At 34.2% G+C, this 26,384-nt stretch overlaps 1 protein-coding gene across 3 annotated transcripts in view; it reads left to right on the top strand.

Annotated features, from left to right (window-relative positions):
• Positions 1 to 26,384, top strand: part of RFX3 (regulatory factor X3) — a 327,432-nt gene that overhangs the window by 237,504 nt on the left and 63,544 nt on the right. For 2 of the 3 annotated variants that reach the window (XM_043976079.1, XM_043976080.1), the window contains 3 exons: positions 641 to 715; positions 13,665 to 13,846; positions 18,739 to 18,858. In XM_043976079.1, coding sequence (XP_043832014.1) covers positions 641 to 715; positions 13,665 to 13,846; positions 18,739 to 18,858 — 377 coding nt within the window. The remainder of the gene's footprint in view (positions 1 to 640; positions 716 to 13,664; positions 13,847 to 18,738; positions 18,859 to 26,384) is intronic. The other variant, XM_043976081.1, reaches the window with a different exon arrangement.

Below are 26,384 nucleotides of genomic sequence, written 5' to 3'. Positions count from 1 at the left end.
TATATATATGTATGTATATATATATATATATGTATTCTGTAGGATAAGACGTGATACAGTTATAGCATATTACTTCATGCTAATGATACTTTAGAAGAATCCAAGTAAAGCTTCAGTTTTCATGCAAGGCAAAAACAAAAGGGGTGGGTGGAGTATCTCTTTGAACAGTTGCAAAGATGTCTTTGCACATTAGCATTAAAATACTATAATACATTAAATGAAGGATCTGCAATAACATTTCCCTTTCATGGCAGAAAAGAACAAATATTGAATACTCTCTTGGTGGGAGGATACAGAAAGAGAGAGTAGTTTCTGTTCCACATCTGTGTCTTTGAATTGTGAAAGTCAAGAATGTTTTTCCCATAACCTTGGAAAAAACTGCTGGAGTTCTCAGGACTATGTTCTGACTGCAATTAGAGAATGTTCGCAGTAGCTGCTTTTTGTGAGGGGGCTTATCATTCGATAGGAATGGGGTAGGGGTGGAGGGAGGAGGAAAAAAATACTTAAAAAAAATGAAATCTATTCATTAGCCAACTTTGAAGAAAAAAATTGAACTTGAACAAACCTATCAAAATTTCTCTGGTCAGCCTTTTATTACTATCTTGTCTTGAGCCCTTTTTTTAATGACATCTATTATCAGATTGAAATGGCGATTGAGACGCTGCAAAAGTCTGACGGTCTGTCCACTCACAGAAGCTCTCTTCTCAACAGCCATGTAAGTTGCCTCTTCTTCATGTAAACTAATCTCTTTGCTTGTTCTGCATGTTTAGCTTGCCTCTAAATGCTTGTTTTATTTATTTTGCTTCTTAACCTTCCTTTCTCAGCCACTTACAATCTCTACCTCATTCTTGGCTTAGCAAAGTATCTCAAAAGTAGAGGTCTTGGGATCTCTTAATTAGGCTTTGATAAAACTTTTTGGATAAAAACTTAACACATTTTAAATTTAACAACTTTATTCTTATTTGTAAAACTAGATAGTGGGGAATTTGAAAATCTTTTGTTTGATGTCAATTTATCATAGAGAAAACATATAAACTTACATCAGTTTATGGTGTAAGTAGATAATCAACTTTCTACTTGCATATATAAGTAATGATTCATTTTTAAAGCAGCTTAATAGTAGAGCTAACAACAAAATATTTTTAAATGGCACAGAGATGCAAGTAAGGTGCTGTCAGACATCTCTGTACATTTGTATAGCCTCAAAGGTTCAGGGCCCAAAGAAGTAAGATAAAGAAAGGAAGAGTATGAGAATGTCATATTTTGAATTAAATCTGAGAAAATAGAACGAGAATTATATTTTTTCAGGTCATTAGTGCCCATTGTTATCAGCTATGACTTAACTGTGACCCTGGTAAGTGTAGAAAGGAGTGAAACAAGTTTTATAAATTAATAAACTACTCATTTTATGTGAAATTTTATTTATACTTGCATTTTTGTAATCTATTCACATGTAGTGCTTTAAAATGCTTTTAGAAGGTGTTTTCTGAATAGATTAAATAAATTTCTTAATATGGATAGAAAAAGTTTATTTTAAATGGACATTTTGTTAAATTTATAGCAATAAATTTTTAGGAAAGGAAGTTCTCCCTTTTGATTATATAATACAGATATCCTAAATTCAGGGGAAAAGTTATTTAAGATTAAAGTCATTCCGCTTTTCTTCTTTTCCCCAATCTCTGACTTAAAAAACCCATCCCTATATTGTAATATAGAAGTTAGGAAGGAAGGAAGGAAAGGAAAGAGAAGAGAAAGGGAAAAGGATCATTAAACTTTCCTTATGTGGTTTTGATCATTTGGATAACTCGATTTAGTATAGTTTCATTTTGTGAATGTTATAACTTTGTTTTATATGCAAAGGCTATAGCAGGTGGTATTGGAACACCTCTTAATGTGAAATTGACATTCATTCTATGAACTGAATGAAGATAAAAGAAAAAATAATTCTGGAAGTTTTTAGTTAATATTCCAAAACTATAGTAACTCTCTTAATTTGTTCTTCTGTAGCTCTGTTTAGATGAGAAAGTTTTAAGTTGTCTTAAGGTGAATGGGGCAACAGTTCATAATAAACAGGTTAGGAGATATAGATAATGACTAATTTAGAAGAAATAATTTGGTAAAAGTGATATAAACATGGAGGAAAAATGATAGTATATATTCTGTGGTTCCTCTCTTTTTGATGTCATCTTGACATGTTGGTTATGTATGTACAGTGTCCCTTTGTGGGGATTTAAATGAAAAAATGTCATTCTACATAAGATAATTGTTCTTGTATTTTCGTTGAAATTCGTACCTGTATATCGTTATGTTAAGGGCAATTTACAATAAACTATTAGCAGAGAGGAAGATAAGCATAAACCATTTGTGTTTTGGCCCTGTGAAGTAAAATTTGTGGAGTTTTCATTGTCCTTGTGAAAAAAAAATGTAGAGGAACATGAGAATCAATCAAAATTCTGTGTTAACTTTTAACTCTGAAAATGTTTAGGTTCTTTGTCCCACAGTAAAATTCCATTGAGATTTTATTTTTACTTGGTTAATTTGTATTTGTGACACTGCATATGTTTAAGTTTTAATTCTATTTTATTACCTTTTTCATTTGGGAGTTTTAATAAACAATAATGTAGGTATGAGAGCATATTTGTGTTTTTAACTGTTGGTTTGTTTAAATTTTTCAAATATGTTGTTTTTGAAATTTTCTCTTGTAGAATTCATGAAGAAATAATTAATGTTAATGAAGGTGTGAATGAAGCAGCATAAACAGCAGACAAATGTTTCTCACTCTGTGTCTTCAGATTGTTTATTACCTAGTATGGAAAAATCATTCATGCTGTTTTTCAGTGCCAGAGGCTTTCTTAGTGTATGGAAACAATGGTTATAAATACTTGCAAATGCACTGATAATTTTTTCTCTCCTAAGTCATACCTATGATATCCTCAAATTTGTTAAGTTTACTTATAATCATGCCTAAAGTAGAATTCTCAGTGTAGACATATGCTATTTATCAGTTACAGGTATAACCATTCACAGACAGGTGCCCTAATAGAAGCACCTCTATTTAATGAGTGATCTTCAAAATGTTCCCAACCTTGTAATAATAAAACCACTCTTTTTTTGCCCCTTGGAGATTAATGATACTCCTAATTTTAAATATGTTTAAGAAAATCTGAATTGGTCCTTTGTACAAATTCTAAGTGATACCCAACTGCTAAAGGTATTATAGACTTTGTAAACTTAATTGGTTTTCAATTGAGTGGAAAATGTCTAGTGAAAAGATTTTGAAAACCATTAACTTTTTGAAGTTCAGTAAATTAACTCACTGGTATTCTTTATTATATATAAAAAGATATATAACATAAATTTAGGTTTACTGATTTTTTTTAAGTGGGTGATGAACTCAGGTTTTTTCTCTGACTAAGGATCTTGACTTAAGGAAACTGTTTTATGTAGCAAGATATTAGTTCCCCCAATTAATCAATTTCCATAGAAAGGTATCCTCTCTGTCACCTCATCTATGGCTCCGGTGACAGAAAGTTGGCCATAGAATCATAGGATAAAGATGAAAGATGCCTTGGAAATCATGTGTTCCAATTCTCTCGTTTTCTATATGGAAAACTGAGGCCCAGGATAAGAACACTGGCTCTAGAGAGAGAATCAAGGTTTAAATCTATCCTCTAATGCTCACTACATGTGTGCCCTTGGACAAAAGTCATTTATTCTCCCTTTGTCTCAGTCTCCTTAACTGTAAAATAAGGGGATTGGGCTAGATGTCCTCTCAGGTTTCCTTCCAACTCTAGATCTGTAGTCCTGTGATTTCAAATGACTTGGGCAAGGTCATACAGGTTAGAAGTAACCATGGCTCTGTTCAAACCCAGGTCCTGTCATCAAACCCAGTTCTCTTTTCCATGATATTGCTCCCTAGGCTATTTTCCGTATGGTAATAAGAGATTATTTCTCAGTAAATAGAATAGATGGTAGGACATAAAGTTAAAGGTAACCCTAGAGATGAACTACTTGTCTTCATGTCATAAGAACCAAAGCTTATTAAAGTAAAATTCCACCTCCATGAAATTTAATTGTTTCCAAATTTTTTCTCTAGAAATATTCCATTCAGCACAAAAATAATTAAATTCACAAAAGTTTCTATGATACCTTTAGCACTTAGAAATCAGCTAGAACTTGTGCAAAGGACCAGCTGGCTGAGTTAAGAGAAACTCAGAGATGCAGACTTGAATGTGAGTCTGCTAACATTCTTAATTTATAGAACTATTTCTCTGTATCCATTGTTTGCCTCTTTACTCTGTGATCTTAATAATTTGCATGGTTACTTCCTCACCTGGTGCAGACCCCACCATTCCCCACACCTTTTTATTCCATGTAGTCATTCATCTGGTTATTCGAATATTCAGTAGATATTAATCCACCACTCAGATTGTCCAACTCTTATCAGTCACACTTGAGACATCCTGACCAGCCCACCTCCTTTTAAAGATTAAACTTAATTCCACAGCAACCCATGAAATTAAACTTTTCAAATGAAAATTATTGCCACATTTTGATTCATCGTCATGTTTTTATCCCTCTACTGAAAAAGGAAATGGTATATTTTATTTTGAAAACTTTTTATTTAATATGCTGCTGACTATATTTTTGTAAATCACCTTTGAATCAGATCCTAAGGAATGTCACAACAGTTGTGAATCAGCCCTTTGTCATCTGAACACCAATAACCTCCAACATAGTTTTCCATCCTGACTTATAGAAGCAACCAATTATAAGTGAGTTTCAAGTCATTTTCAAAAAATTTAGAATTTTTATAATATTTTGTGATTATTTGAAGATGTTACAACTTCATTTTTTGGCATATGATGGTTTGTAGGGTTTTTTAAAGGGAAATCCCAACTCTGAATTAGCACCATAACAAAGTACTTGAATATTCAAGTTGTTGTTTTTCTTTAAATCAAGCAATGTGTGCCCCATATAAATTAATGGAAATTATAATGATTCAAATATAGACAGTCCCCAATTTAAGAACAGAAAGTGTTCCAAAACTTTGTGAATTGGTTCTTTGGATATAGAACACATTTCTCCATCTAAACAATGCTGTAAGTAGTGATTTAGATTCCTAAACTTAGTCCTACATTGCAAATGATCATTTAATACATAGTATAGCTGAACTACAGAATTAGAACCAAATTACAGTTTCACTATTTTAACTAGTGTGGACCATGTTACAAGAATGAATCTCTCGGGGCAGCTAGATGGCTCGCTCAGTGGACAGAGCACCGGCCCTGGAGTCAGGAGTACCTGAGTTTAAATCCAGCGTCAGACACTTAACACTTACTAGCTGTGTGACCCTGGGCAACTCACTTAACCCCAATTGCCTCACTAAAAAAAAAAAAAAAAAAAAAGAATTAATCTCTCTCTACCATAACTCTAGCAACAAGAGAGTACTTCTGCCCTCTATTCCATATCAACACTAATAATAAGAAAAATTACACTGACAAGTCTTAATCTTGGATTCTAGCACCTGGAAGTGGAAATATACAAGTTAGGACAGCTCTGTCAGGGATTCCTTTCAGTGGAGGGAAGTACCAACAAGGCAGTGTTATGATCCCTTCAGCAGTCAGGTGAAACCTATGGACTCCTTTTCAGAATAGTTTGGGTTTTTTTAATGCATAAAATATGTAGGATTACAAAGGAAACCAAAGGTTCATGAAAATAAAGGTGTATTTTTTTAACCAACTAAGTTGATAGACCCTCTGAAATCTATCCACAAACCTATTGGGTGTCTTTGGACTCTAGGTTAAAAACCCCTGTTATAGAGAGAATTCTCTGACTAACAAAGGGAGGGGACAGAATCATTTGTAAATTCATTGTTTGTGATTAAAGGACCATCTGCATCTGTACTTTGGAAGACTGCTTAGAAAGTACTAAATGAAGAGTTCTTAGCCTTTTTTATGTTGTGGACACCTTGGCAGTCTGGTGAAATCTATTGATCCTTTCTCAGAATGTTTAATAAATGCATTTTTAAAAACTACATAGGATTACAAAGGAAACCAATCGTATTGAAATATAGTGATTAAAAACATTTCTGGGGCAGCTAGGTGGTACAGTGGATAGAGAACTGGCCCTGGAGTCAGGAGGACCTGAGTTCAAATCCGACCTCAGACACTTAACACTTGCTAGCTGTGTGACCCTAGGCAAGTCACTTAACCCCAATTGCCTCACCAAAAAATTAAATAAAAATAAAAACATTTCTTAGTTTGCAGACCCCAGATTAAAACCCCGTGACCTAGATAATGAGGTATAATCTGCCTAAATAAAATAACCCACCCTCTTCATCACACTAGAATTTTACTAGCTTCCTGATCACTTCTTTTAACCTCTATTTTTAAAGTAGAATGAGAATGGGATAGACAGTTAACCATCTTTATCCCTACTTTGACATGTGCATTGAAATGAGGTCCTTGAGTATTGCTATTTCATAATGCTATGTTGAAATATCATATAAAATGGGACCATGTATAGAACCTGACTAACTCATCCTGTGCAAGGTTATATAATATATATATATATATATATATATGTATATATGTGTGTGTATATATATATATATATAGTATACATAGTACCTTATTGAGCTTAGTAATGTTAAATGTTACTCTTTGATACTATTGAGGAATTCTAAATTTTGTTGCTCTCTGTAGTCTTTGGTCTAATATATAAGAAATAGAGCTGGGGGGAGGAAGTGGAGAGGAGAGGGACATCTATTTTAATATAGGATGCGACTCATGCAACCAAACCTCTTTTGTGTTCTTTCATTAGAATAATATATCTCTCTTATACTCAAGTTCATTCAAGTATAGTGCTGAAAGGTTCACTACCTTGTATTCTATGTGAATAAAAGGATTAATGTATGGTCATACAGACTGTTCCCCACTTACTACATATATAGTTTACTGAATAGATCAGCTTTTTGTTTTCAAAACATATAAGTCCATTACAAGTATAATTTATGATTAAGAGATCTCCACTGGTTAAAAAAAATCCTTTTAACTCGTAGTTATCTTTGTCATAGTTTCCCAGGTTACTGTCTTATTGCTTGGCATTAAAGAGTCCTGACCTTCAAATGGTTTCATTATTTTAATGGATTTTTATTTCACTCCTAATTTAGTTTCTCATTTTTTTTACTACAAAGATCATGTGGCTAAGTGATTTGCAATCTGCCTAAATAGCATTTTATCAAAACTAAAGGCAGCTTTACTGTTTTGCATATTTTTATATTTATTCTTAGTTGTAAATAATTCAGCTTTGCAAATAATAATTTTTTTGCCAATGTGTGGACAATGTAGATTGTGAAATGCATACTTGAAATTGGTTTAAATTTGTCATAATTTGCACTAATTTTTTTGAATTGTAGATATCATAAAATTTCATTTAAATTGTAAAAGGCCTCAAGGGCATTTATTTTCTTTCCTATTTGTAATTCAGCAAATGATCATCTCATGCCTTTTGCTGCTGAAATATATCTACCCTAAAGCAAAAATCTTTGTTTTATGTTCCTCTTTGACTTTGCTATGCCAACATTGTAAATATAAGTTATGACTGAAATAAGGTCTGTCAAAATGCATATCATTAGTAAACTGCACTGAAAATGAATCCTAATAGGTTATAATCCATCTGGAAAAAAAGTCCCAAATGTTACACTTAGAAGTTAATTGGGAAATGCAATTTTTTTATTTGTCAATCAGTATTTCCCTTTGGGAAAAATAGGAAATTTTCACCTTCCTTAATCTATCCTGATTAGCACAGATTAAATGCAAAGGTTGCAAGATGTAATTATCTTGGTTTCCATGCTTAGATATGCTTGTCTGTTCATTAGCAGAAAAACCAGGTTTTTATAAACCAAGCTAAAGGTTAAAGGTTCTTAAACATATTTTATGAGCTTTTAAATCATACTTATAAATAACTAATTTAAAATACATTTGTACAATTCCATAAACAAAGAAGTTTAGTGGTGTTTTTTAAAGGGGAAAAAAGCCCAAAGAATTAAAATGTAGTTTCCCAGAAAAATAATAAAAAGGAAGGCAGGGTGAAATATTTGGATTTGGAGAGCAGTCTAGTATTGAAATCCATACTCTGCTTCTTACTAACTCTGTGATCTTGTATATTCTTTCTGTAGCTCAGTATCCAAATGTGTAAAATGAGGAATAGGACTCCAAGGTCTTGTCCAGCTCTAATATATGATCTTCATTTTATGACTATGTTCTATTTAAAGTAAAAATTAATGTAAGAAAAATATATTTAGAGATCTCAGATATACCTCTAGGTATCTCTGAAATTGTTTGTATTAACACAACAGACTCTAATTCCTGGATTAATGATTTGAAGCAATCCCTTGACTGCTCATGTTACTCTCAAAATAAAATAAAAACTTTTATAAATTATATTTTGGAGCCCAAAGACCCAATTTGCAATTTTATAATGTTTGTGGATACTGATTGTACATTTTAAAAAATAGGCATCTCCAAGAAGTAGATTACTATCTACTGCTAAATCTTGAATCATTACTTGATAGTTCCCAAACCTCTGACAACTGTTCTCTTTACCTCAACTTTCTCACCCCTTCCCTTTCTAATAATTTTCTGGGATTGTCAAATGTGAGGGGAAGAAAGCCAACAGCAAGGTCTCCTTCCCTGTTTTTGGTAGGAACTGTGCCACCTGCTCTCATTCCACCCTCCTCATCTCTGTAGTGAGCATATATGACACAAAAGAAATGAAAAGTAGCTCTTCCATATTATTAAAAAAAAAAGGTTAAATGGAAGTAAAGATTAATGGAAGGAAAAAAATATTCAACAAAATAACAGTTAGTGAATGTGGGCGGCGGGGGGGGGGGGGGGCGGGGAATCCACATGACTGTAACCAAATCCCAGTTAGAAACAAATTGCCAAGGGGGCAGCTAGGTGGTACAATGGATAATGCACTGGCCCTAGATTCAGGAGGACCTGAGTTCAAATATGGCCTCAGACATGTGACACTTACTAGCTGTGTGACCCTGGGCAAGTCACTTAACCTTCATTGCCCCACAAAAAAAGGAAACAAATTGCCAAGAGTTTGTCATTTATTATGTAATGAAGGAAGAAAATGGAATTAGAAACTATAGAAATGTACTTTGAAGGACATGCAAATCTACTCTTAGGTGGCAACTACATATCAAGAGACTAGACAGATATAGAGATATATAGTCTCTATAATATACATGTAGTCTCTGGATGTCACAATATTCATGTATAAGTATACAGATTTGTATGTGTGTATACATATATGTATTTTATGCATGTTATACATATATCAGAAGAATAATCAAGTTGCAATGATCAATAGTTTTTTGGTCATATGAACAATCATTTCTGTTTTATCATATAGTTGATCCAATCTATTTATGGGGATTATTATTACTACCACTGAAAAAACCTAATTGACCATTAAATATTCAATGTAGTGGCAATTCTTTGGTGGCCATAGCTAATGTGAATTGGTAATGAGGCACTCATGTGGATAATTTTAGCTCCCAATACCTAATAATTATATGAATCTTTCCATCAAAAGCTTGTTTTTGTTATGAATTATTTGGATACCATTCTCTGTTTTGTTTAAGTGGATGTAGTCTTTAACTCTAATATATTTTAAAGTTTAGGATGAAATAACAAGCACTGGTTATCTGTTTTTTATGGAATAGAATTTCTGTTACTATCCTAACTCAATATCTTTTGCAGTATTACTGGTAAATCAAATATTTTATAAAATTTTCTTGTTATAATTATCATAAAAGTCACTTTTCTTTTGATTTCTGCAGAAGACTTATTTGAAAATTAAGAGGAAATGTTCATGAAATTAGTACAAATAAAATTTTTAGGAGTTCATCTTCCTATCAAGTAATTAAATATGGCTAGAAGACAACTACAAAATTAAGGAAGTTTATAGAAAAGAATATATTTTTGACTTGGATTAAGCAGATTATCTTAGTTTGGCTTCCTTCAAGAATAAAAGTACTTTGTATTCCATTTAAATATCATATCCCAAAAATTATTTACACAGTTTTGAATATAAAACCATTTGTATCAATTAAACTTTTCCTAGTCCCTTTTAAAATTTACCCTTTCTTTAGAATTTAGACTTTAGACTTCCCATATATAACTTTTGGTTTTTTCCCGAGCTATTCCCTGTAAATTTGCTGAGGATTCTTGACATTTTTCCCCCTTTCCGTTGACGTAATACTCCTTAAGGCTGCCCTTAAAAACATTTATTAATTTGTACAGAAAATAGGTCTTAGAATCTTTTTAATCAAACTTCCCTTTTCCTCTGTTGATTTTATGTGTGTCTTACATTTGCCACTACTCAGTTGAGGAAGCTTCTTTTTTTAACTTTTTTACGTTTCCTGATTTGCCTCATCAAATACTTTTTCCTCTCTGCTACATTTATATTCTATCATTATGAATCATTATGCAGACAGCAGATATACCTTCTTTATTTATTTAAAGAATACTAATGGGGGCAGCTAGGTGGCACAGTGTGATAGAGCACCGGCCCTGGATTCAGGAGGACCTGAGTTCAAATCTGGCCTCAGACACTTGACACTTACTAGCTGTGTGACTCTGGGCAAGTCACTTAACCCTCATTGCCCCCCCCCAAGAAAAAATTACTAATAAAAAGCAAGCAACTGAACTGTACTTATATATGGAACCCAGTTGAAAAGAGAACAAAAATGTTGCTCACTATAGTTTTCTGAACCCTATGGAGATAGCCCAGGTTAACTATATAGATGATCTGAGACAAATTGGACCAAAATAAAACTTAAGGCAAGTCTGATTCAGATTCAGTCCTAGAAGTAAAATCTTTGATTTAAAAAACAAAAACCAGAAAAAAGATGCTAGTTTGAACTTCAAATAACTAGGATTGCTTCTTATCTGCCACATTCTTGCTATTGCCATTTAAAATGTGGATGAACATGAATATGTTCATTATCAGAGAATCAATCAGATGACATTTAGAAAAGTATTAGAAATGCCTTGGGGAAAATGATTATAAGTGAGGAATTTTTATGAGTAATTCAAACTATTAGTAACACCTGTAATAATGATAACAAAATAAAATTTTAAATTGACAAAATTTTCTTTTTCCTCTTACATATTTGTAAAGGCCTATATATTCATGAAAAGATATCTAAACATTTCTGAGTCTATCAGACAGATTAAATGTTACTATTTCATTAGGATGATATATGCTAAATAACCAAATAATTATTTTACCTGTTAAATAATTATAAGAAAGAATAATTTCTTTTTGGACCTTGTAATAGCCCAGCCTTTTTTTTGCTGAGGTCTCATGGTAAATGGGACTCTGGATTTGGAATCAGAAGAACTGGATTCAAATCCCAACTCCACCAATTCCTATTACTATCTGACTAACCGTTGGTTGAGTCACTTAAGGCCTCAGTTTCTGCATTTGTAAAATGAAGAGGTTGCATTAGATGACCTCCAATGTCCCTTCTAGCCTTAAATCTGTGATTCTATGATTCTAAGGTGAGTTTTTGTCAGTGCAGTATGGTAGAATAAATGTGTGACCAGAAGCTGTTAGAAGTGTTTTTAATTCAGACTTTTTGCACTTCCTTGTAATATACTAGTTCCCTGAAATGTGTTCATGATTAGGCTACTCTGTAGCACTTTCTTATACTATAAAAAACACCAAACTTGTCATTAGAAGACTTGGATTCTAGTCCTTGTCTTGTTGCTAACTAGCTGTGTGAGCCTTAGTTTCCTTATCTGTAAAATAGGAGTAACAGTTCCTGCCCTACCTTCCTCATAGGAGTTTTGAAATGATCAAATGAGATATTATAGGTGAAAGAGCTTATTTTAGTTATCACCATTACCTAATAATCAACCTTACCTATGCGTCTCCTGAATTGTCTTTATTATGTTTATTTTGTACAAAAACTAAACCTTGTCATATATGTATTTTTGTGCATAATGTGTGTATATATATGTATATGTGTATACATATATATACATATATTTAGATGTGCATCAACCTTATAAAAATGGCATTCAATCAACACAATTGTCTACTAAGAAAATCTGTTGTAGGCAAGAAACCTGGGGGAAAAATCATACTGAATGTTTTCTTTTTAAAACTCTGAAAGCAGCACCCTATTAGTTTCGAATTTAAATTTATATTCCAAGTTTAATCACAAATCCCTGAAAATGTCAGTATGGAAGGGAGGAAGTGCTTAGAAAGTCAGCTGAAATTGTGACAACTTTAACAACTTCTTGGCTTCCTTATTTAGGATTCAACTTAAGAGAAACCTCAAAAAATTCTCCTATATCCACATGGAAGAGTATAGATTCACCTTAAACATGCACATTAAATTATTGAATTGTGGAGCAGTACACCAAAATTCTTCTCAGTTGTCCAATAGCTGCCTTCCTGTCATGTTGTGGAAGAAAGAGCAAGGGAATAGAAATTAGCAGACTTGGGTCTGGATCAAAGCTCTAGTATTCTTTTGGTGACCTTGGGCAAGTTACTCCCTATGTTTCATTTTCCCTATCTGTAAAACAGGGGTGATAATAAATATTGGTCCTTCCTACTTTACAACTGTAATCCTTGTTAGGACTTCAGAAGCTAGAATTGTGTGCATCTGAATTTCTTTTATTTCTTCCTCCATTTTCTGGCAGAAGAAAACATAACCCCAGGGCTATCAATAAGACTTAAATTGATGTCAAGTATAGCCATGTCAACAAATCATCATCCTTCTATGGCACTGTGAAAATGCTGCTTGGAGATAGGAAGTTTCAAAATAGTTCTAATGAATCATTCTTCCTAAAAGTCAAAGAATTGAACCTGCATTAACTATCTTTAACTACTACAACTTTCCCCATCACAAATGGATATATAAATAGATAGAAAAATGGATAAATAAATAGGTGTCCATTGTATAATATTCTTTAACTGAGTTTCTTCCCTCCTGGCAAGAAATGACTGAGTTTCTTCCCCTCCTACCATCTCAGAATGTTTTTCCTTAGTAAACAAAGCTATTATTTTGTTACCTTGTGGTAATTTGAAACAAGTAAATTAAGAACCCTATAAAAATTAATATAACCTTAACATAAGGGCTCATACAAGACAGCCGGTAGTTGGTATGTTGTAACAAACCAACAATAAAGATGTATTATGTGCCATGCCATCAGTCTGGATAACATGGTTTTTCAGTTCCATGGTGGTATAAAATTATATTTATGACTAGTTAATATGATTACCTGAATTCCCTGAAGGAAGTAACTGTTTGTCTCCAAAACAACAATCAATACAGTGAAAATCAGTGTGTCACTACATGCTTTTGAATATTTGGAGAAATAGGCATTGTCAGAGGTCACAGGTATTATGACTTCTGCTATTTAACAGGCATTTCCAAGCATTTTCAACCCCACAGTATATAAAGCTTCTAAATTCACTTAAATAGAGCTACTTATCATATCATAAGGCTTTCAGAAGAGCTTCTAAATACTTTCTTGTGTGTGTGAAGTGACACTCTAATGCTTTTAGTGGCTTGTAGATATTTTGGTAAATTATGCTGTTTCTTTTTGTTTACTTTGTCTTACTTATAATAGCTCCAGTGGCTGTTGGACAATTATGAAACAGCAGAAGGTGTGAGCCTCCCTAGAAGTACCCTTTACAACCATTACCTACGACACTGTCAGGAACACAAACTGGACCCAGTCAATGCTGCCTCCTTTGGAAAACTCATAAGGTCAATTTTCATGGGGCTACGAACCAGGAGATTGGGAACTAGGTCAGTACTGAAAAAATAAGATTATGGATTTTCAAAAATTATTGCAGTGAAAGTATGTGAAAGTGTGCCTGTATGTGGAGAGAATACAAGTACACAAATTAGGGAAGGCCAGAGAGGCGTCCTTGTGAGACTACCAACTCCACAAGATAAGTGTTTGTTCTAAACATTACCCATGTGGAAAATGACTGGACCAGAAAGGTGGAAGTGCCTCCTCTACTAAAGAAACTCATACTAAAGAATTCACCAGCTGATTTCTTCATGACACAGTAATGAAAGGAGTGAGAAGAGTCAGTTACTGAGCCAAAGAGAGAGAGGCAGAAAGATCAACAATTTAACACAAGATTTACATGTGATATCTTAAACATCATATCACAAACCTTTCTAAAATGCTACTGATGGTGCTCAACAAAATGGATATATTAAAAAGAAAAGGTCTGTCTTTTGCCTCCTACAAAATTATATTAAACAACCCATAGAAAAAGGTTGTTGTCTACATGCCCACTCTTCTGCAAGAAATATGGAGTAATGATTTAATTTGATTCAATTTCTAAAGAGAGGGCAAATCAACAACAAATCTTTTGTGGACACATAAAAATGAATTGTTTGCAAGGCTGCAGGAACTGATTGGGTTTTAAAAGCCTGTTACTCTACTGTGTTTTTTTTCCTTTTTATTGTGAAATGGGAAAACAAAAATCCCATTCCTTAGAAACTTTAATAATTTAAGTATGAAGCTTTTGGACAGTTATTCCCAATTTCTTTCTTCATTGTAAATACATATTTTATATTTTGAGCAACCATGATGTGATGAAATCAATGAGGCACTCAGTGTGTAGAAGAAATTGCTGGGAATCAGGAGTTAGGAAATGTGAATTTGAATTCCAGGCCTGCCAAGACCTATTTGTATAACCTTGAGCAAGTCACTACCTCTCTTCTGGGATTTATTTCCTTTATTCATAAAAGAAGAGAGTTGGACTAGATGATTTGTACAGGCCATATTCTATCTTCTCCTTAACTGGTTTTACTTCTCTCAATTCCAGATCTTTCGATATAATTGCCCTATGTTATATATTTTCAAGTAACTGAGGCATTACAATAGCAATTCTGGTAGAAATAGATGTTTCCATTGTTCATAAGATCATAGATTTGGTGCTGGAGGGGACCTCGGGAGTCATCTAAACCAGTCCCCTCTTTTTACAGATGAGAGATGAAGTGACTTACATGAGGTCACAGAGGCAGAGCCAGGATCAAACCCCCGTCCTTCAACTCCAAATCCATCTCCTGGCCCTTGCACATTGCATCCTTAAGGATTAAATCTGGGTTGCTAAATTGTATTGATTAGGAATCTCATATAAAGGACAAAATAGAGCTACTTCATGAAGGAATTGGATGTTCATTCATTTTAGCAAGTGAAGCTTAGTTTTTAATTCGTTATGATTCATAGTGCCATAGTATTCTTGTAAACATTCTTCCATGTGCTTAGTCAAATAGCAACCTTAATGACCTCATTATAAATTTATTCTGAGAAGAATGAGCCTTTGAGATTCCTATGAATGATGAACTTTGTGTGTATATGTATACATATATTAGGTGGATTTTGTATGTATATATGTATATACACAAAATCCATTTGTATGTATATATATCATTTATGTATATCTATGTACAAAATGCATATATGAAAATTATCCCCTTCTGTCGAACTTTACCTGCACAGGCAGCATTTAGATAACTACAAATTCAATTCTTCAGTAAACCAGATCAAAGCCAATGTATCTTCTAAAACCATTAATCCTAAGCAAAACCAGAATGCCAAAATGTCTGTGGATCGAAGCATGAGCCAATGTGATATTTAATTCAACTTGTTTCTTGGCTGCTAATTGAATTTTAGTGAGGAATCCATGGAACAGAAGATTTAGCAAATTTTAAGCCACTGACTTTGCATATGATTAATTTCATCAAACTGAAGGAGTTAACATTCATGGCTTTGACTGGTTTCTTTCTCATCTCTTGTCCAGAATCACAAAAAGAATTGTTGTAAGTATCTTTTAGAGTATAAGAAAACAGCTAAACAAGCATGAGGTGTGCAGGAAACCTGTTGCCATATTGGTCTATATACTTTGACAAATATTGGCTTTGCACAACTCTTGCTTGCTTAAGTGTTTTCTTATGCTGTCCTTAGAAAAGATTTCAGTAGATGCTTCACTTTTAAAGTTCCAGATTTACTCTGGAAAATATCTCAAAAAGAGAAAAGATAGAAAACTTGAGTTTGGGAGGTAGAATCCACTGACTAGAGTAAATTTTTACTTTTGTGACTCTTACTTTCCAAGTGATCCCTGCTATCATTTTTACTCTCAAAATACACAGTTTGCTTTATACCTTTTTAAAAAATTAATATTTAAAATAAGGGAAGGGGAAAGAAAATCTAGGCATAGACCAAGAACTTATTCACAAATGGAAATGTTAAGCTCCATGCTGGATTATTATGATAGCTGAGCTAACATAGCAAAAAAGAAAAATAATCAAGATGAGATGCTGCTGAATGTGTCCACTGCAAGAAAGACTCAATCTACCCCTACAGGGACTGGAACCAAGATTCACTCTGAGCAACACTTTACCATGAGCCAAAATGAGCCAAGATATTCATTTTCTACCAAACGGCAGAAAGAGCCATAAAACAATTTCCTTTCCAAAAAAATAATTAAAACTATACCAACTAACTAAAAGAAACCAGAAAAAAGCAAATATACATTCTCTAAAACTATTGATCCTAAACAGAATCAAAACATTAAAATGTTTATAAAATATTTTTGCCAAATTGATATTTAGCTCACCCTGTCTCTTGGATCCTACATGAATTTTTTCTGAAGCTATCCATGGAGCAGAATGTGCCATCTTGTTAATACAACAGACAAAAATAAACCAAGGAGAATGGGAAGAGGTCATGTGAAAGATATACTACTCTATCCCCACTCCTGCTCCCTCACTGCTCTTTACTTTTTTTAAAAAGAGACTGATAAAGTTTATAAAGCTGGCTTCTCACTTTGTTTGTTACAAGGCTAAAACACTAAAACTGATTTTAATTAGAAGTTTTCTTTAGGATTGCTTCCTAATTTTGGTGGGGTGGGGCTGACTACTTAAAGGTATTCAAATACACTATATAGCTTTCAAATTAATAGATCTGTATAATATCCCCATTTTAACAGTTTTACAAGTATGTAGTCATTACATACTTACTCTTTAAATTTGGAAGTAGCATCTTTCCACTTTTTCTTTTTTAATCTAGCACAAATTCTCTTTGATTTTTTCTCTTTACATGAAAGAGGGATAAAATGGGAAGAGTTCTAATGCCTTACTATATTTAGACCTGCTAGAAACTACTATTTTCTCATTGCAAGAATTTACATGCTTAAAACTGTTATTTTTGCAAATATTCACAAATTCCATTCAAAGCAAAAATTTGTCACCAAACACAGGCTTTCTCATGAAAATGAAGAAATTGTGAAATCATTTGTCCCATGTGGAAATTTGCCATTTTCACAGAGAAATTTCCCCATGTGTGTCTGTTGTGATACATCTGATTCAGCCTGCAAAACAGATATGGATTCATTTAAAAAACAGTGACTAAAAAAATGTGTTTGAGAGTCAGCAGGGATGAAATAATTTCTTCTTAACATATATGAAGTCCTTTGTATTAAAAAAAATTTAATTGGCTGATTTAACACACAACAATCTTGTAAGCTTGAGGTCAATGTATTTATTTTACTGCCATACTCCTCCTCAGGAAATAAATAAGACATGCAAATGTTAAGGACTTTTCCAAAGTGATAGAGCAATAACTAATTTTTATTGTAATACCTATAGGTAATTCTGCCCCACTAGTATTTCCTTTTTAATGAAGAATAACATATCCTACATTACATTATTTCTACTCATGACCAATTTCCTAACAAAATGACTGAGCTCTAAATAATTAAGTTAATACCACAAGACTATGACCCAGCAAACATGAGTGCTTACTTGTGGATAGCACAATACCAGCTGCAGGGGAGAATACAAGGCTTTGGTAAAACATTGCCCTCAATGAGCTTGCAATCTAGGAATAAAATGTGTGTGTTGAATTTAACTTGAGAGAACATACACAGTTTCTGAATGAACCATTTAGAAAATATAAAGGCAGAATGTGATAAAAAAAAATTCAAAACCTTTATTTGTCAGAATGAAATTCTTATTTTGTATATAGAGCTACTCTATTAAGTGAAATGTAAGAGGGATATTATATATCCCTTTTATATTTTACATATTATATACACATATATTCATATATACAGGTACTTCGGTATATCTGTGACTGTATCTGTGTAGGTACTTCATCTCCCAAGGAAGATTACAGCCCCTAGGTATTTTTCTTTCATCCTACATGACTTTTGCTCAATGCTCTAGAGGTCTTCCTCTTGTTCTTTTAGTGTCTCAGGATTACTAAAGTACCACTTGGGCAGACCCCTGGTTGTTGGTGCTTTCCCTTGCCAAAATTATTTCATATTTACTTTGCATGTAATTTGTATTTATTTATTTGTCTATATGTTATGCCCCAGGCCCCAGCTCCCAGTAGAATATAATAAGCTCCATGAGGATTGGGACTGTATTGTTTTTTCCTTTGTTTTTTGTACAGTCTCTGATATGTATACAAATAGTAGAAGATAATAGGTGCTTAAATGCTTTTTTATTTGAGTTGACCTCTCCCTACATGACCAGCCATTTTATGTGTGTGCAATTTATATGCTCCTTGTACTTGTAATTGATTTTGTAGTGCCTTCAACTAAGCGGATATGGAATAAGCCTAATTTTATATTTACTGATATTTATATTTCTGTTTGTTGTTTTTCTTGATGAAGAGGGAACTCCAAGTACCATTACTATGGGATTCGTGTCAAGCCAGACTCTCCTCTCAATCGACTACAAGAGGACATGCAATATATGGCTATGAGACAACAGCCCATGCAGCAGAAACAAAGGTAAAGTCTGGAGATTTCACTGAAATGTGAAAATCATTTTAACCTTTTAAGTGCTGTGGTGTTTTCTTTTGATAACAAAAAACCCCACCACCCTAAGAAAACATAATGTGCTGCTTCCTCCTGACAAATTACACAGTCTGTCCACCACTCCTGAAATGAATTCCCTCCTAATCTTCATCTGTTAAAATTTTTCTCTTCCTTCAAAGCTTAATTAAAATGTCATCTTTTCCATGAAACCTTCCTAGGTCTTGCTAACCAAAATAATTCTTCCTCGAGCTTTCCTATTATACTTTGGGTCTCTCCTTTGTCCCTCTATCTTACCGCTGTATAAATATACTACACTTATATGTGCATGTGTCAAATCCCCACCCCAATAGATTGTAAGCTCTTTGAGGGCAGGGACAATGTTGTTTTTCATCTTTGTATCTCTTATACCCACCAGAGTGTCTTAAACATAGTAGGTGGTCAATAATATCTACTGAATTGTTCTTAGTTGATGGTGTGCTTTTAGTATCCACAGTTATAAGATACTGAAACCTATTTCTTAAAGCATATTTTTAGCCTTTAAGGAATGTTTTATGGTGTTATGTATCAATGATGCCTACTTTGCCCTCCTTTGAGAAGCAGAAGATAATCCCATTTTATTCAGAGAGAGAAACCAAAGGACAATATTTTATCTGTCCCAAATCAAACATTTTCTATACTGGCTTATTCCAAGCCATTCTTCCTTAGGCAGTGTGGAAGCTTTTATAGAAACACAATTATAAATCTTAGAGCTGAAAGCAACCTGGGGAGTGAATCAGGGAGAGCCCCCTACCTAATGGCAGGTAAGGTCTTTTATCTCCATTTTGTAGATAAAGCAAGTAAGACCTTACTAAGGTTAAGTGACTTATTCAGGATTATACAGCTAACAAATAATGGAGGAAGAATAAGAGTCCAGGCTTTCTGGATCCTGATCCAAATTATAGAATTGAAGTTCTTTCTGTCTGCTGATATATCCCACTGAGTCCTATGTCATGACTCCTTACTAAAGCATCATTCTCCTCTGAAGCATCAGGTATTAAGGCGCAGCTAGAGAAAGGATTTAGTGTACCTATTCTTAAACCCTGATCATGGAGGATTTTCCAGAGGCCATATTGCTTTATAGAACACTAATCAAATAACAAAATAATGGTCCTGACAATGGAATTACCAAAGCATTCCCCTTTCACATGTCCTGTGACCTATTGAAAAATAACTGAGTAGGAAATACATTAGGAGAGGAAAAGCAGTTTCCAGAGAGACTATATCCTTACTGCATATGTTTTCTCTTTTGGGGAGAGATATGACAGTCAGAATTAGAGGAAAGCAGCTTTTTGAGTGGAATGAATATCCCAGTGATTGCATGAAAAGTGAATTCCAGCATTGCTATCACCTGATTAAGTCAGGGGTTTTCCTTGTAGGAGGGAAGTAGCAGGCCCTCTTTATGTTATTTTTTTTTTAATAAACAATCTCAGGGACAGCTAGGTGGTGCAGTGGATAAAGCACTTTCCCTGGATTCAGGAGGACCTGAGTTCAAATCTGGACTCAGACACTTGATGTTTACTAGCTGTGTGACCCTGGGCAAGTCACTTAACCCTCATTGCCCCCCCCCAAAAAAATTACAATTAATAAATAAGCAATCTCTCCTTCAGGCAATAGTTTTAATGATATGTAGCCACATCTATAAGGCAAATAGTGTGAGATAAGTGTTGTCAAACTTAAATAGAAGCATGGAACATACATAAGAATCCCTGTAGGCTGTACATTTACTCAGGAAACCACATAGTAATGTTATCTTTGTTCTATTGCATTTTATCTATTTTGTTATATATTTACAAATTACATTTTAATCTGCTTCTGGTGGCACTTTGGAATGTGGCCCACAGGAAAATTCACTTTTTATAATCTCACAACATGAATTTTGATTATTTTATGGTGGTTAGGTTCAGGGTAGTGGTGTTGAGGTTTTTTTTGCCCATTTACATTATTGTAGTCATCGTATGTATAGTTTCTCTGATTCGGCATACTTTATTTTGTATCCGTTCATATAAGTCTTTCCATGCTTCTCTGCATTCTCTAAGGAACATAATATTTATCATTTCTTACAGCCCAGTAACTTTCCATTTCGTACCACAGTTCATTTAGCCATTCTCCAGTCACCTGTTTTGTGTTTCTGGTTCTTTACTACCACAAAAAGTGCTGCTATAAATATCTTGGTATATATAGTGCCTATCTTTTTGTCAATTACCTTTTTGGGGAATTATACCTATCAGTGGAATATCTGGATCAAAGGGTAATTGTTCATGATTTGATGCATTCTTTCATATGGTGGTTAAAATAAAACAATTTTTGATTTGTAGTTGGTGATTTTTCTTAGGAGAGGTTCTGACATAATAATTTTAAAAGTTAATTTCAGGGTAACAAGGTTGAAGACAGAATTTTTAGTTAGCTATATAATAAATATTTCTCTCTTTCCTTTTACAATTTTCTTTATTCAGCTCAAGGAAGAATTCATATATAAATATGTGTATGTTATATAATTTATAATTTATTATATGTTAAATTTTATATATATAAAATGTATATATGGTATAGCACATGATTGTTCTTGTGGACAAATATACTGCCAGAAGCTAAAGATGAGAATGTAATTTAGAGACAGAAGAAAAAAAAGAAAGTAGAGTGAGAAATTATTAAATCAAACAAATTTAAAATATTTTAATCACTAATTTCATAAAACAAAGCCTAATTCTACTGGCAAAATACTCTTAAAAGGGGTAATAGCAAACTTCCTTGGACGCTTAAGGAAAGTAGTTTGTAAAAACCTAGGTTAAGTGGTCTGGACCCAAGATTGGATGATTAAGTGTCTTTATCTAGGATAACTGGGAATTATAAAGGTTGGAAGCTATTCAGCCTAGAAAAAAAATCCCTGTTATCTCAATGTAATAGGAATAGTTATTAGAAATGGAACCACTAACTATGTTGTGCATGACTTTATATGTATAATGGGTATAATATTTCTTGCCTTCCCAATGGATTAGGGAGGGATGGAAGGAGGGAGAGAATTTAGAACTGAAAATTAAAATTGAAAATAAGAAATGTAACCACTATCAATGAGTAAAAGCAATGGGTTAAACATTTTTAAGAATATTAACAGGTTGTGTGGAATTCAGGCTTTATTGTGGAATTCCTTTCATAAGAAATGTCTCAAAATTCTAAGTTGTAGATTTAGGTTTTTTTGGTTGGTTGGTTTGTTTGTTTTTATTCAGAGAAACAAGAAAAGTCTGCCCTTTTTTTCTTAGATTTTTTTTCTATGATAACTGTTTCCAATGACCAGTCAATCATTTTGTAATTGTACTTTGTTAATTGATTCAAGAGCTTTAGTGTTACCAAGTGTATAGACCCCTCATTGTGATTGGCAGAAGAGCACTAGCAGGTGTCTGTTCTCACTACCAAGGAATCCATCCAAAGGCAATGTTGATATGCTTAATTGAAGCCAATTAGCCCATTGTTCAGAAAAAAAAAAAACTTGGACACTAAAAAGAGGTATTTTTGGCCAGTAGATTAAAGGTGCAGTTAGGCCAAGTAAAAAAAGGTTTGAGTTGATTTTTTGTTTTTGTTTTCTTAAGGTTGGAGAAGATCTAGACATGTTTGTAAGCAGAAGGAGAAGTTTCAATAGATAGGAAGAGAGAGGATAATAAAAGGAGCGAGCTGTTGGAGTAGACAAAAAGAGATGGGAATCAAAGGCCCAAGTAGGATTGATGTTTGTTAGGAGAATGATACTGACTTTCTCCAAAACTGGAGAAAAGGAGGAGACAGTGGTTGGGGGTGACACTGAGGTCATTTAGAGTATAAAGTCTGGGGAAAGGAGGGATGGTGTAAGTGGTTTAAGGAGAGATGAAAAGATTTGGATCAGACATCATGGGATAGACATCACAGTGTCTAACTGTGAAGATGCAGTTGAGTCAACATAAGATAAATTTGTAGTGGACCCTGTAAGTATAATTGTGTGATTTCTTCCATTTACAGCCTAGCATGAGTATAAAAACAAAGAAAATAGATGGTAGGAGAGATTCAGGCAACAAATATAAGGCATTTTGTATACTTCTCATAAAGCCCAAGCCCTTTATTCCTCTAGCAATATGGAACCATTCTCAGGCCATGATAGTGCATTGCATTTGGTCTCATATGACCTAGGTTTGAATTCTGGCTCTGCCTCTTACAACCCCTATCACCTTAGACAGTTTGAATGTCTCAGTTCCCACATCTGTAAAAAGAAAAAAAAAAAGGGAGGGGAGGGCAGCTAGGTGGCACAGTCGATAGACCACCAGCCCTGGAGTCAGGAGGACCTGAGTTCAAATCTGGCCTCAAACACTTGACACTTACTACCTGTGTGACCCTGGGCAAGTCACTTAACCCCAATTGCCTCACCAAAAAAAAAGGGGGGGGGAATGGGGGTGATTGGGTGAAATTCCCTTAATCTTCTCTTCTAGCTCTAAAGTTCATCCTTTCATCCATTGCCCAGCCAATTAGGTAGAAAACAAGGTAGTGGGTGGGGTACACTGACAGTCATCATCAAGGGTAGCTAATAGTGGAAGGAGGAACCTGAGCAGAGCTTCATGTTCTTCAGCACAGCAGTCTAAAGCCAACAAGTCCATGTCTTAATGGACACTGAGGATATGTCACCATGTCACAATATAGAACAATCATCTGTATTCTCAAATAATAACTCTGAATCAAGAAGGTTCAGCCAAATCCAGCACTGTGTCCAGTAGGAACCTCAGGAATGTCCCTATTTCTAGCTTGATGCTCTAGTGACTTTGGGGACTTTCCACTTTGGTGAGATAAGCTCAGGTGAGCTGGAAGCCAAAAGCAAGATCTTTCTTCTCCCATGCTCTGGTCAGGCAGGGAGAATAGAGTAATCATTTTTTCCACAATTCAGGAGAGTCTTGTACAAATACCTATACTTCAACCAAAGATTACATGTGTTTCAAATGAGATTATGAAAGAAAGTGCTTTGCTAACTCTGAAGTGCTCCAAAATGTAAAATTTCTAAGACGACAGAAAGGTATACACCATTTTTAGAAAGATTTTAGTCCATAACAAATAATTTTTTTTAAGTTTAGGCACTCAAAAAGGGAAAGTTTTAATTACCTGCAAAATTCACTCATATGGAACAACTTATTTGCACAATCAGATAGAAGAGGCTTGGCTATTTGCACTTCTTATGTATGATCAAAATGACCAGGCCTTTCTATCTAACCTACACCCTCCAAAGTAGGTTGTCTCCTCCCTAATCTTTACTCCTCTATGTATGTTGTCTTCCTCATTAGAATCTCAACTCCTTGAAGTCACATGGTAACCATACTTAATAAATGTTTTGTATTTATTCATTAGAATGTGAGTTCCTTGAAAATAAGGACTATGTTGCTTTTCTGTTTGTATCTCTAGGGTTTAGCGTACTGCTTAGCATATAGTAAGTTTCACAAACATTTTTTCATTCATTCATTCATTTTTGTGCAACTAAGATCAACAATCTTGGTAACCTTGGTAAGGTAATGAAAATGCTTTTTTGTTGTTACATATCTTTATTTTTTTCAAATTAATACAGAAATTTTCAAATATGTGATATTCATGTTATCAAGAATAGATCTGTGATTTTATCAATGTGAGAATTCAGTATCAAATCTCTGTCCACTAGTGCAGTCCACATCTCATCTGTAAAATTTTGAGAGTGGAGCAAGTCAATTAACATCCCTAGGACTCAGTTTCCTCACCTGTAAAATGAAGGGTTTGGTCTAGATAACTGCTGAGGTCTTGTCTAGCTCTAAAGCTATGATTCTGGGAAACATTTCTCCAAGGGTGATGGAGTGGAATTGAGAATACAACCTGGAGGAGGAGAATGCATTCAGACAGATAGACATGTGTGTGTTCTGTCCCACGATATCTACAGAGGCCAATCCAGCTTTTAGCTGGATTCAGTGTCATGAAATTAGACCAGGAGAGATCTAGTTCTGGGCCATCCCCAATCCTAAGAGAACTGAATATATCTCTAGAGCAGGTCCCAGATTCTCATGGAGTCTCAGAACTGTTCCCAGCTTCCTGAGGGTCTCCTAAGAAGGAATGTCTCTGGATAACAACAAGTCTTTTTAGGAATATTCCAAGATGTTATTCCAAGGGCTGAGCCTGAGTTGGATTAACCTCCAGGGGTGGATAATAGTCAGGTGATATGGCACCTGAGTAGCTAACTTTAGTATGCAGGTAAGGAAGGTTTATGCTGAAAGCTTTAGTGTTCCTTCTGCCTCAGAGGCCATCCCTGATGTAATGATCACATTTTCCATTGAAGTCAAAAGAACTAAAAATAACTAAACGATCCAACCTGTAACACTGTTTCTTGGAACACCATTGATTCCCTATTGTAGTTTTATAATTTCCATAGATGTATATGCTTCCTATAGCACTATAGCACAGGATTTGCTATCACTTATTCAATGTAAAATTTTCCTCTTGCATAAATATAGCTCATTTTACATTTAAAAAAACTAATATAAATATCTTAATCTAGTACCTTTTTAAAAAATAATTTGAAAGGATTTCAGCAGTAAGATCAACTTTAGACATAATCCTGTTTTGAGAAAATATCTAAAATAGAATTCATATTGAAGACCATAATGTAAATCCCATTTGGGGTTTTCTTACCTGAGAGGGGGTTGGTCTTTTAAGTATTCATTTGTTGCCTTGGATGTCAAGATGGGAGGGGAAAGGCAAGTTGCCTCCACAACAAGAAGCCCATGGAGCAGGAATAAAAGGGGTTGGGGGGGGGGGAGGTGATTCAAAAAAGATTTCAGGATAGGAACAAGAACAACTTTTAGCAAGATTTCATAATAGGTAGTTAATTGACTGTATTTGAATTGTATAATTACCCAAACCAGTGAGTCAAAGAAGGGCAGGGATAGAGATGACTGGACCTGTGATTTCACTGATATTACTAATTCCTTCTACCAATGTAATCTGGAGCCTTCTCTGCAATTTACAGCTAGGTACCATAGTGGATAAAGTAACAGACTTGCAACCAAGAAGACCTGAGTCCTGATCCTATCTCACAGAGCCATGGGACCTGAGGCAAGCCACTTAACCTCAGAGCTCTTTCTCAGTTTTGTCATATACAAAATGGGGGTGATAATAATATTCACCTGCCAGGGAGATTATAGGGATAAAATAAGACAATATACATCAAATGCTTTGCAAACCTTAAAGTGCCCCATAAATGTTAGCTATTATTATTGTTTATGGTTTTAGAGGGTTGTCTAGAGCACAAGTGAAACACCCAGGGCCACGCTACAACTTTGTGTCAGAGGAGGGACTTGATCCCTTGTCTTCTTATCTCTAAGCCCGTTTCTCTAGTCACTACATCATACCACCACTCTTCAGAGATGAAATAAGTAAAATCCGCTGATAAGACAAAGAATTTATTTTAGCAGATGGTTTCAGCTTTCCCCTTAATC

The sequence above is a fragment of the Dromiciops gliroides genome, chromosome 1 (genome assembly GCF_019393635.1).
Source record: "Dromiciops gliroides isolate mDroGli1 chromosome 1, mDroGli1.pri, whole genome shotgun sequence".
Lineage (NCBI taxonomy): Eukaryota > Metazoa > Chordata > Mammalia > Microbiotheria > Microbiotheriidae > Dromiciops > Dromiciops gliroides.
Note: the sequence above shows the minus strand (reverse complement) of the source record. Positions and strands in the feature narration are given on the sequence as shown.